The sequence below is a fragment of the Gossypium arboreum genome, chromosome 13 (assembly GCF_025698485.1).
Source record: "Gossypium arboreum isolate Shixiya-1 chromosome 13, ASM2569848v2, whole genome shotgun sequence".
In the NCBI taxonomy this organism is placed as follows: Eukaryota; Viridiplantae; Streptophyta; class Magnoliopsida; order Malvales; family Malvaceae; genus Gossypium; species Gossypium arboreum.
In genome coordinates, this window is record NC_069082.1 from 12,344,553 (window position 1) to 12,357,437 (window position 12,885).

General features: G+C 31.5%; 1 protein-coding gene across 2 annotated transcripts; it reads left to right on the forward strand.

Annotated features, from left to right (window-relative positions):
- Positions 1 to 1,184: 1,184 nt before the first annotated feature.
- LOC108461557 (equilibrative nucleotide transporter 3-like) lies at positions 1,185 to 5,192 on the forward strand. Of its 2 annotated transcripts, XM_017761428.2 has the most exons (10): positions 1,226 to 1,313; positions 1,467 to 1,508; positions 2,000 to 2,121; positions 2,198 to 2,302; positions 2,983 to 3,138; positions 3,305 to 3,448; positions 3,545 to 3,650; positions 4,162 to 4,334; positions 4,417 to 4,577; positions 4,664 to 5,192. In XM_017761428.2, the coding sequence occupies exons 3-10, from the start codon at positions 2,086 to 2,088 to the stop codon at positions 5,028 to 5,030; spliced, it is 1,248 nt and encodes a 415-aa protein (XP_017616917.1). In that variant the 5' UTR covers positions 1,226 to 1,313; positions 1,467 to 1,508; positions 2,000 to 2,085; the 3' UTR covers positions 5,031 to 5,192. The 2 variants fall into 2 exon arrangements, with proteins under 2 accessions (XP_017616916.1, XP_017616917.1); XM_017761427.2 differs by having other exon boundaries at positions 1,185 to 1,508.
- The last annotated feature ends 7,693 nt before the right edge of the window (positions 5,193 to 12,885 follow it).

Consider the following 12,885-nt stretch of genomic DNA (forward strand, 5'->3'; position numbering starts at 1 on the left):
TTTTAATTATTTTAATAATTTAAATAAAAATATTATTTTATGGTAATTAATACAATTAAAATATAATATTTTAAAATTATTTTAAATACATGCATATTTAAATTCTTAAATCAAGTGTTGAAGATATAGTATCGTAAGCATTGGTTTTGAGTATGAATAACAATAGAATGTGTTGTGATATACGCCTTTTAACCTGCACCAACTTAATATTTAATTGGATTAATATAATATTTGGTAATTAAATTTGATATTTTTTTAATTTGGTATCTAAACTCTTTTTTGGGCCCAATTCGATACCTGCACTCCTTTTTTCTACTTTGGTACCTAAAATTTTTGGGCCCAAGTTAGTACTTAACTTGACATTTTTTTTAATTTGGTGCTTAAACTTTTTTTTTGTTTAATTTGGTACCTAAATTTATTAAATGTTACACAAATTAATTTTTTTGTTATGCTACAAAAATACTGCCAGATTAGAAGAAGTTCATGCTAAAAAAATAGGTATTGAACTATGCTTAATAAATTAATATTAAATAAGAAAAAAATTAAAACCCTAAATTAAAAGAAATTCAGTATTTTCAATTAATAAATTAATTAATTAAAACTAAAAATAATTGAACATATAAAATATAAAAATATCATATCATTTATCACATGTCGATCATGCATTGATTATTTTTGCCGCTTCATAAAAAAATAACATTGTTAGTATATTGGAATAATTTGTAAAACATTTAACAAGTACTAAATTGAGCAAAAAAAAAGATTAGGTACCATATTAGAAAAAGAGTCAAGTTCAGGTACCAAATTAGATCCTCAAAAGGTTTAAGTATCAACTTAAGAGAATTATTAAGTTTAGGTACCAAATTAGGAAAAGTGTCAAGTTTGGATATCAAATTAGACAAAAAGTTTAGGTACCAAATTAAAAAAATTATCAAGTTTAGATACCAAATGTTATATTAACCTTATTTAATTAGAAGATATATATATATATATATATATATATATATATTATATTTAAAATTGCCAAATAATTCCTTTTTAGTAACAAAAGTGCAATCGAACTTTCTTCATGCTAATGAAAAATATTTTAAAGTTTTAATTTTTAGTTTGTTAAAATAAATTATAAAGTTGGTGGAATCGAAAAGGAAGAATATAATATCTGTGGGTAAAAGTATTTAGTCTTCGGTCAATGCATATCCAATGCCGCAATACATGTTTGTAAAAGGTAGATAAATAAGGCAGTATCACTAATGACCCACAACTCTTCAAATTCAACGCAGCAAATAATACCCCCCCATAGCCTATACCTGCAGGTTTTTCTGTGTCTTTTCCATCACTTTCCACTTAGTATCAATAAATAAACTGCCTTTCTTTTTCCTCAATTTTACATAATCACAAGTTCCTGTTTGATGGTATTGGTTTTTATTACTTTAAAATTCTGTATTTCTGATGTAACTGACTTGTAGATTCCAAGTTCTTGCGAACGTGAAACAGAATCTCTTCGATAGGTAAGTTCAATCTCTTTTCACTATTCACCTTCTTTTTCAATTCAATATTTTTCTTTTCTGCAAAGTTTGTATTTTTTTTTTGAACACTGGTCTTAGTTGTGTGTACGGAATCATCTCATGCTTTTCATTCTTCCCATGAAGATTTTGATCATGGGTGCTTCTGGTTTTTAATTATTCGATAGTTATTGCTTTGTGTAAGCCTTTCCTGTTCATAAGAACTACCTAGCCTACTGCTTTTGTGATTGTGAGATATATGAATATCAGGCTTTTAATTTGCTGTGTTGCGCTCAATGGGAGTGATGGGTTATTTGATTTGACTTCAGCTAGGAGATTATTGAGTTTATTAGAATTGTCTTTATTTAAAATTTTTGGATTAAATGAGAACGATTTGTACAAGTGTGAACACTTAAGCAGAAATAATTAGTATTCACACTTCATACCCTGGAAATTCCCCATAAATGCTTGACTTTTTTATATATATAATTTTGTAGGCAGCTTTGAACCGGAACACTGTTAGTTGGATATTAAGCAACCTAGACTCCAAGTAGCTGTACAAGGCATTTCATAGAAAGCAACTATGGAGCTCCCTGATGAAGCTTCTAAAAGGCTTGAGGTTAATCATTCAGCTTTTCTTATTCCTCTTAACTAAGAAACTTTGCAGGATGAATATCTTTTTTTTTGTCATATAGGGGAAGCACACAGCAATGGTTGTGTGTTGGTTTCTTGGAAATGGCTGCCTCTTTTCTTGGAACAGTATGCTGACAATAGAAGATTACTATGTTTATTTGTTTCCGGTAATTTCAATATCCTTATTTTACTTGTTTGTGCTGCTTTTTTTTTTTTTCAAACTATTCCTCATGGTTGTGGTAATTTAATTGCCTTCCATGATTATGTAGATGCTCTAACCTACAGAAATTTGCACCTGATTTTGTTTCAACCTGCAATAAAGAGCTTCATAACATTGGGGCTTGAACAGATTTTATTGTCAGTCTGTATGTTTCACTTTCATCAAATACTTTTTTAGAAACATGAATGCATGATGTTTGGTACGTCAGAAAAGCTAAGAAAATGAGAGAGAAAACAATAGAAACAAGAGGGAGAAAGTTCTTTCAGTATATTAAAGAATGTCTAACTTCTTTATATACAAGGTAAAGGTTTTGAAAACTAAATGAACTCAATAAATGCTAGATACAAACTGCCTAACAAACTATCAACCTATTCATAACAGAATGTTAAACCTTCAGCTCACACTTCCGGCTCATACACTTGCATAGCCTACTCTAACAATGCAAAACCTGTTACCAGATTTAATACCGCAGCTCACTTTTCGAATGAGGCTTTTCCTTTCATTTCAAAGCTTTTCAACTGATTGCGATATTCTGATTATATCTTGCTTTTTTAGCTTAAAACATGTATAGTGATAGTAAAAAAAGTTATCATCATGTAACCTAGTTTCCTTTTTTTACTTGTGCAGAATTATCACCCATCAAGGGTCCTTACTCTTGTTTATCAGCCATTTGCGCTTGGAACACTTGCAATACTGGCTTACCATGAGGCAAAAATAAACACTAGAAGAAGGAACTTATTTGGATATATACTGTTTTTCTTAAGTTCCCTTGCAATTTTAGTTGTAAGTTCCCTTGCAATTTATTTGGTACATGATAGGTTTACATTGAGAATTGCAACTGAAGCCTGCTCTCTCATCCTCAGAAACTATCGTATGTTTTTGTTTCATTAACTCAAAGTTATATCGTTTGAGAGGATTATGATTTCTCTCCTCTACGTTTTATGTATAGTTGGATTTAGCTACGTCTGGTAAAGGAGGACTTGGAACTTTCATAGGAATTTGTATCATCAGTGGTGTTTTTGGGGTTGCAGATGCTAACGTGCAAGGTGGAATGGTTGGAGATCTCTCTTACATGAGACCTGAATTTATTCAAGTCAGTATTAGGGATCAACATTGTTACATGTTAATGAGCTCTCTTTCGGCTGAATTATCTGATGAATAACCTTTATGTTTTTCTTTTTGTTATTAGTCATATGTTGCTGGTTTGGCTGCATCGGGAGTTATAACCTCTGCTTTGAGGTTAATCACAAAAGCAGCATTCGAGAATTCACAGGGCGGTCTTCGCAAAGGAGCCAGTACATTCTAATCGCCATCCTTCTTTGTTTGTTGATTATAGTCTAATTATCTGAAATTTGAATTAAGCTTGACAATTATTTGACTTGCAAGTCATTAGCATCCCTTGCTTGCATAATATTATCTCCATGAACCATTGATTTTGGGACTATGGCAAATAATTTAAGTTTAAAATGCTTTGTACTATTTCCTGTGTATCATACAATAAAGAATGATAATCACTTTCCATGGTTTTACTTCAAATCATTATTCAAAAATTAGTTCTTTAGTGGTTATATGTGGTTTTCTTGGCATATATTTGGTCGGTAGCAAACACGCTGTTACTCCTTCAAATCTTTATGCTGCTGCAATCTCTTGCATTTCTTGTTAGTGCAATTGACTGAAAAATGCAAATTCAACCTTTTAATTCTTCTCTCTCTCTGTTTGTCTATTTTTCATGTTGATTTATCGCTGTTTTGGTTTATTTGAGACTAATAATTTTTTTCTCTGCTCGACACCCTCACCCCTATGCAGTTCTCTTCTTTGCCATCTCTTCATTTTTCGAGTTTCTCTGTGTTCTTCTCTATGCATATGTATTTGCAAAATTACCTGTTGTGAAGTACTATCGCTCAAAGGCAGCCTCTGAAGGATCTAAAACCGTTGCATCTGACCTTGCTGCTGGTGGCATTCAAGCATTACCCGAAACTGTATGTCATTCATCCATAAAAATAAAAAGATCCTAGTAAATTTCAATTGATTTATCTAACAACAATCAATGTCTTCCATCAGGATGATGTAGAGTCCAAAAACCAAGAAAGGCTGAGCAACAAAGAGTTACTACTTCAGAATATTGATTATGCAATTGACATGTTCCTGATATATGCGCTGACACTATCTATTTTTCCTGGATTCTTGTCTGAAGATACCGGCAAACACAGTTTAGGAAGCTGGTATGTTTTTTGTCTGAAACACTGCTATTCCTTCTCAGTGTGTGTAGATATAACTAAGTGACACCGGGTTTATCATAACATTTCAGGTATGCGCTTGTTTTGATATCAATGTATAATGTTTGGGATCTTATTGGGAGATACATTCCACTCATAAAACCTTTGAAGCTGGAATCAAGGAAAGCTCTGACAACGGTGATAATTTCTCGTGTTTTACTTGTCCCGGCATTTTATTTCATGTCCAAATACGGTGATCAAGGCTGGATGATCATGCTAACTAGCATCTTAGGCTTAAGTAATGGTTACCTCACCGTATGCGTCCTTACATCTGCACCCAAGGGATACAAGGGACCTGAGCAGAATGCATTGGGGAATTTGCTTGTTTTGTTTCTCCTAGGAGGTATCTTTGCAGGGGTCACACTTGACTGGTTATGGCTCATAGGCAAGGGATGGTAAAGTTTAGGTTCAAAGCTGGTTTTAGGAATGAAAAATCAGGTTTATTGAGTTGAAATTGGAAATAATGATCCCTTGCATTTTGATTTGAACACAGTAAATGATGAAATTGTTCCATAGTCGTAGGCTACACGCACCAATGCTGAGATTTCATATTCATTAAAATTCCTTTGTATTCATCAACACCATGCTTTAAGATTACTGAATGTGTCATTGTCTTCTATTCTCTCTCATATATCATACATCAAGTTCCTAAGTGCCCTACTAATCAAATAGTTAAGTTTTTAATCCTTAAAAAATTGAAGCCAGAGGTAGATGGGTTTCAATTGCAACATGACAAATCTTTTTAATAAAAAGTAATTTATATCTAAAATAATGAAATTTAAACACAAAATATCGGAGTTTTGATTGTTGAACTTAGTTTAATTTGTGTAATTTTATATATATTTTCAGATATTTTTCACTCTTGTCAAAATTATCGGTCTAAATATTTTATCATACTAAATCAAAATAGAATGTTAATAGATTTTATCTGTCGTTTTATCATACCTACGATGCAGGAGAATGAAAATATTTATATAAAAATATATAATTTTATTGCAACTCGAGAATTTTTAGTATTAATAATGCTATTGATTAAATTGGTGTTACAACTTGATATTAGTTCAAGATCAATGGTAGTACCATATTAAATAGTTGCACCCATTTAGTATTTTAATCTAATGTATTATTGTGTTTAAATTTAACGTGGTCTTGTTAATCAATTACAAATCATATGTTTCATTATTTATTGTATGTTATTTTTAACACCTCTATGTTCTAAATGCGTGATTTTCATTCGTATAAGCATGTGAAAAATTATCTAGTTATTTATTAAGAAGTTGAATATTAGACTATAAAATATATATATATATATATGTGAAAACAAAAATATCAATAAATTTAAAATGCTACACTAAAATAAATTGACATCGATATGTACCAATACAAGAACAAAAATAATATATGCACTGAAACGATATTGATTAGTTTTGTCTAATTTTTTCATCTCGGTTATTCTTTAAGCTTTAAGTTACTACCGAGGTTAATATGACTCATATGACAAAAATATTCTCTTAATGTCACGTCATTGATTTTTTGTTGACATATAAAAATATAATAAAATTTTCAAAAATAGAAAAATATAATAAATTTTTGTAAAAGTTTAAAAATATATAAAAATCCAACAGAAAACTTTATAAAATCAAATTTCAAAAAAAATTATTAGATATTTTTAAAAGGCTTAATCCATGATTTGGCCTATAAGATATATTTATTTTCTCATTTTGGTACTTCAATTTTTTTAATTTGGTACATAAAGAATGCCTCCATTATATTTTTCAGTTCATCTTTTTTATAGGCGTTAAAATTTCTTTTTACAACCAATCACAAAGCCTCACATGATGTCTTTTATTAAATGTATATACATATTAAAATAGAAATAAATAGAAATAAGTATATAAAATTTCAAAAATTATATGTAAAATATAAGAAAAAACATAAATTATAAAAAAATTTAAATTTAAAAAATAAAATAATTGAAAAGAAATTAGATGAAATTAAAAATGTAAAAAATAAAATTGTTATAAAATAAAGAGAGATGGAGAGAATAAAGAACAAAGAAAATATGAAAACAATAGACGATGTACTTTATTGATTAAAAGGGATGATTACAATACTTTATCTGAGTCTCTATTTATAGGCATAAGAAGTATAAAAGGAGTAGAGATCTAATTTTAATAACTATTAGAATTTTAAGTACAAACTTTATCTTGATTATGATGGACATCCACTTAATAAGATATTCATAACACTCCCCATTAGATGTACATTGATAGATAATGTGCCGCTAAAACCTAATGAAGGAAAAATAGTACACAATCTATAATACGCATAATATGATGCCTCATTAAAAACCTTACTAGGAAAACTCAATGGGACAAAACCTCAATTAAGGGAAAAAGAGTGCAATGCGTATTTACTCCACCTCATGTAAACATCACATATTTTCTTATATTCTACATATTAAATCTTAAATACTAATTTTTCAAATGACTATTTAAATGTATTTGCTAAGCATTTATATTACCATTCTTTCAAAAGTCACGAATGAGGGAAATTTGGGGAAGTATATTTTGATCTCTTCAGGAGATTCAACAATAATTGCCATAACAAACTTTAATAATGATTCTTTTATAAAAACAAAATAGGTATTTTGGATCATTTTATAATCCTCCTTCAACTACTATTACTAAGTCAAATTTACCACATATATTCAAATTATTTTAATTCATATAAATGAACAATTTCTTGAGAATTTCAATATGCTTCTATATAGTGATTTATAAAAGGTTGTAATAATAACCATTAGGCATAAGTTAAATCTTTTATGAATTGTCAATTTAATAATATATCTAAAGGTTATTGCATTGACCACAAAAGAATATTATATCTTTTCATAATTAATACCAGGATTTAGCGAAAAACATCATATTTTTATTCCACTTTTGCAAAACTACTTCAATTGTACCTTCACTGGCTTTATACCTTTAGATATTTGGACTACTGGTCCAAAAACTCCACAAATTTAATTATACTTAAGTTGCGTCTTTCTATTTTGATTAATTTATTTCATATCTATATTTCTCAATAGATTTATTTAAGATCCTCCTTTTATTTCATTATTTCAATAATAATATTGCATGCAAAATCACTGTCGACTATTTTTATTATTCGATTTCACATTTTCTCGAATTAACATAACTTATCGAGATCTCTTATTTTCATCATTCTAAAATTCAGTTTCAGGTACCTGAATCTCTTTTGAAGTTTTACTTATTAGTTATGCCCTGAGTCTTTTCTAAAGCACCTACCTCCACTATATGACCATCTAAAAGAATTTTCATCTTTGAAACCGATCAATCTATTATTTATTCTAACTGATTGTCCTACTGGAACTTTGATTCAAATAAAATATTAGATGGCATATATCACTTGGCTAATCTCATTAAGTTTGTAAATACATTTAACAATTAACTTGTAATGAGTTATCCTTATTGAACTTCTGGTTCAAATTACTCTCCCCTAACTCATTACTAGTTATTATTTCTCTCCCCTTAATGTCGGGAAAACTATCGATCAAAATTGTAATCAGAAGTCATGTCATAATTGAATCTTGGATACATTCAAAACATCTAATAATATAAAGAAACTTGTGATTAATATATATTTTCAACTTTCTTTGAGGATACACTTATCTTTGTGCGTTATGGTGGAGCAATTGGAACACATACACACATATAAAAATTCAAAGATGAGAATTATTTAGCTCTTGATTAAAAACCAATTGTAATGGGGAGTATTTATAACTTATTGACTTGATGCGTACAACAAGTAAATCAACATAATCTCATGTTGAAATAAGAAGTTTAGTTCTCATAAGTAATGGTTTAGACATTAATCAGAGATGTTTAATCAATAATTTCTCTAATGCACAAACTTTTACAAAAGTTTTTCAAACTCAATCAATAAAAGATTGAGATATAAACACATCAGTATTAGCAAGATAAATTGTCTTAATTGCATTATCTGAAATTAATTATTTAAACAAGCAATCTTACAAACGACAGGTTACAAATTGATAACATGTAACACCCCTTACCCATACCCGAGACCGGGATAAGGTACGAGGCATTTTCAAAAAATACGGGTCATAAAATTTCATTCCAAATTAAAAACTGACCAAAAAGGTCATATTATTTTTATTATGGACCTACGAGGTCCAAAACAAACATTTAAAAGCAATCCGGAACTAAACCGCGAACTTAAGAAAATTCTAACAAAGTTTCTAGGTTTTAGGCCTCACACGCTTGTGTGGAAGTACTGCACACGCCCGTGGCTTGTCCCATACCCATGGGGAATTTCTAGAATTTGTTTTTCAATTCGAACCTACAGGGGTTTTTACATGGCCGAGCAAACGCCCGTGTCCCTGGCCCGTGTCCCTCACACGACCTAGACATGCCTGTGTCATCGCCAGTGTCCAAAAACCTGGACATTCTGTTTATGACGTCATCGCTCATTTAGGGGCACACGGCTAAGGCACACGCCCGTGTGCTAGGCCGTGTCCTCCACACAGTTGAGACACACGGCCGTGTCTCTGCCTGTTTGTTTACTACCATTCATACTAACATAGAAATTTTAGGTGCAGGGGACGCACGGCCATTCAACATGCCCATGGGGTAGACTGTGTGTGACACACGGTCTAGACACATGCTCGTGTGGACCACTTAAAGGCTATTTTCCAAGCCAATAGTCACCCACAATCACCCATCATTCAAACATACTTTATAACATGCAACATAACATATTTAGGTACTCAAATGTTCCACACCATGACACTCTCACATTTTCATAATGTCATCCTATTGCATATTCATTTCCTACACCATTTTGAGACATTCCATACCAATTTCATGTATTATTAAACTTGTTACCATAACCTCAAATTGAGCACTCATGCATATAGTCATTTTAAACTATTAGGTCACCCCTTATCCCTTAACACCAGATTCATACTTTACCATACATTCATCGATCAACAACATATCACTCCATTACCATGCACTAATCAAGCAATAACATATTCTACCATCAAAACACTAGCACATGCATGCATGGGTAATTAAATTACAACCCAATAATCAAATATGAGCCATATCATATGGCCATTACAAAATGAATCATCATTATCATAGGCCTTCACAATTTGGCCAAATAGCATGACACATATCACAAAATGGCCAAGTTTCTTATACATGCCACACTCAAAATAATAATTTCACTATACCCAATAGTCCTTTGATAGTATGATCGAATACTCCGACAGCTTCTGATCCCCGAGCTAGCTTGGTGGAACTACAAATGATGGAAAGAGAGGAGAGTAAGCATTAAAGCTTAGTAAGTCCACATACAAATAATATGAAATAGTAGTAAGGAATTAATATACAAAAACATAACAACATATACATAAAGACTATTCATCATTCAAACCTTTTTGTATACTTATCATATGTTCATATATATACATGTACATAAAATTCTCACCATAAGTCATTCTTTATCAATGCATTACTCATGAGTTTAGCATACATACCTGTACTCATCGTAAAGTATCCATAATCATAGCTCTTTCATATGTCCTCATTGGGACTCTCATTACATTCATTACATTACCCGTTGAACACTCGGAATATTATTGGATACGCGGAAACCTTGCACATAAGTGCCACATATACAAACGTAGCTGAGGCTACCACATAACATGTAACACATCTATAATGAACTCGGACCTCTCAACGAGTTCGGATGCTCGCATCCATAATGAACTCGGACCTCTCAATAAGCTCAAATACCACATACCTCACGAACCAGAACCACTCAACGAGTTCGAACTTCTTAGTTCCTAGTGACATGTCACTTGTACCCTAAACTATTTCTAAGGTTCAAACGGGATTTTTCCTCCCTTACATAAAGTATCTCCATCGTACTTGCTCGTAATGTCGTGGATAACGACCATAATAACATTCATGCTTTCATAACAATTAGCAAGTATATAACTCATAATTACAATAAAACAATTATTACAATATATTAAAGCATTAAAACATACTACAACACCACATTATTTGCATATGTACTTACCTCAGTACAAAATGATGATAATCGAGCCTAATCATCGTGTACTTAATTCCTTCCTCGATCAAGTCCCGGCTCACGTTTTTCTTGATCTATAATGTCAAATTTAACTTATTTATTATTCACATTGATCAAATGGGTCTATTAATCATACTTTTGAAATTTTATATTTTGACCCCTAAACTTTCCAATATTTGCACTTTGGCCCTTAGACTTGTAAAATGAAATGCATGCATTTTCTTGCTTACCCAAGCCTAGCTGAGCCTTTACTAAGCTTATATTAGCCCATATTTTCTCTTATTTCACATTATTACTATTCTCACTACAGGAAAACAGCCTTTTAGCGGCGCTTTTTTTAACCTTTAGCGGCACTTTTAGGCGCCACTAAAACTTTTAGCGGCGCTCTAAACGCCGCATAAAAAACGCTGCTATATGTAACGCCATTAAAATTTGTGGCGTTTATTGAAAAAAACGCCGCTAAAGGTCAAGGCTTTTAGCGGCGTTTGGAGGAAAAGTGCCGCTAAAGGTCAAGGCTTTTAGCGTTTTTGGAAAAAGCGCTAAAGGTCAAGGCTTTTAGCGGCGTTTTTGAGAAAAGCCGCTAAACGTCAAGGCTTTTAGCGGCGCTTTTTTACAAACGCCGCTAAATTTAGCAGATTTGTAGTATTTTTTCACCAATATCCAAATTCTTCCCGCATTAAAATCCAACCAAATACAACAAATATAATATAAAATGCACCAAAAACAACAAATTTAACATAAAAATACAACCAAAAATATTAATTCTAAATGATACTTCAAATTTAACTAAAGATATATGATATAATTAATAATAAAGTATAATTTAAAATATTTTTACAATAATGTTGAACGTGACAAAACTTAAAAACATTCTTACAACAAGAAAACTAATGTCTAAGAGACGGCTTTTTTGATTGTTGAAACATATGCATCATCTCTGAAGTCAGAGTGGAGGTCATCGTATTTTTGCTCGTTCTACTACCATCGCCGTGCCTCTCGCTCTCTCGCTGCAATTACCGCCTCCCTTCTCGCCTCTACTCTAAGTTGTTCTTGGAGTTCTTCATATTTTCGTTGAACCTCGGCAATTTGCTCAACCGTGTTCGCTTGCATCCGAGCTATCGGTCTCTTAACCTCTAAACTTCACTTGAGCTTGACTTCCGAAGGCATGTATTGTTGGGAGCCGGATCCAAAATATTGGGTCGAGGTAACACCGATCCTTGAAATCGAACCCGACTGTACCTTTCAGACCCAAAACTTCAAAGTGATAATTCATTATCAATGTTCTCAAGATTAATGTAACTATCACTTGAAGTAATCGCTTCATATTCCGCCTTCTTCTCCTTTAGTTTCTCCTAAAAATCAATTAAAGAGTTAGAAACGAAATATATAATAAAAGAAATGCAACATAACTTAACATTTTTAAAACTACTAATGATGAATTGAATTAAACAATTATAATTAAAGATTATAAATATTTAGAATAAATCAAATATTATTAAGTGAATATACCATAATTTCTCCACTTGGATGTCATAGGAGATCCATCTTTCTTCCTATCGTAATCTCAAAAAGTTGAAGGCGCCCAACTTTTGTCCCGATTTGACTTCCTACAATATAGTAGTAAGAATATTATTTAATAATAGAAAGTTATTAATATTTGAAAGAATTAATAAATTCATAATACCTCGGCCTCACCACGAAGCAAAACTTCTCGACTCGCCATGTGCGTGAATTTTTGTTTTTGCTCACGCTTGTTCCAACTCGCTCACGGTCATACATAATAAAATTATTATTACGTATATAGTAAACACTATATATAAGAGTTTGGAACACGCAATACCTCTCCTTTCTTTGAATTCCAAAATCTAACCGCATCTTCCCATTGATACCTCAAGATTCTGGCGGAACATTTCTCGCTTTTTCCTCGAGGCTTATGTCTTTCTTAAAATATTGTTTCTTTAAAGTGCTTTTATTGTCTCTCCATCTTTTACCTAATGCCTTCTTGATATAATCATCGGAGACTTCTAAAGCAAATCTCTCCTAAAAAACATAAGTTTAGAATGTAAATATAAATGAAACTTAAACCAAAGTATTATAAATTGCATTC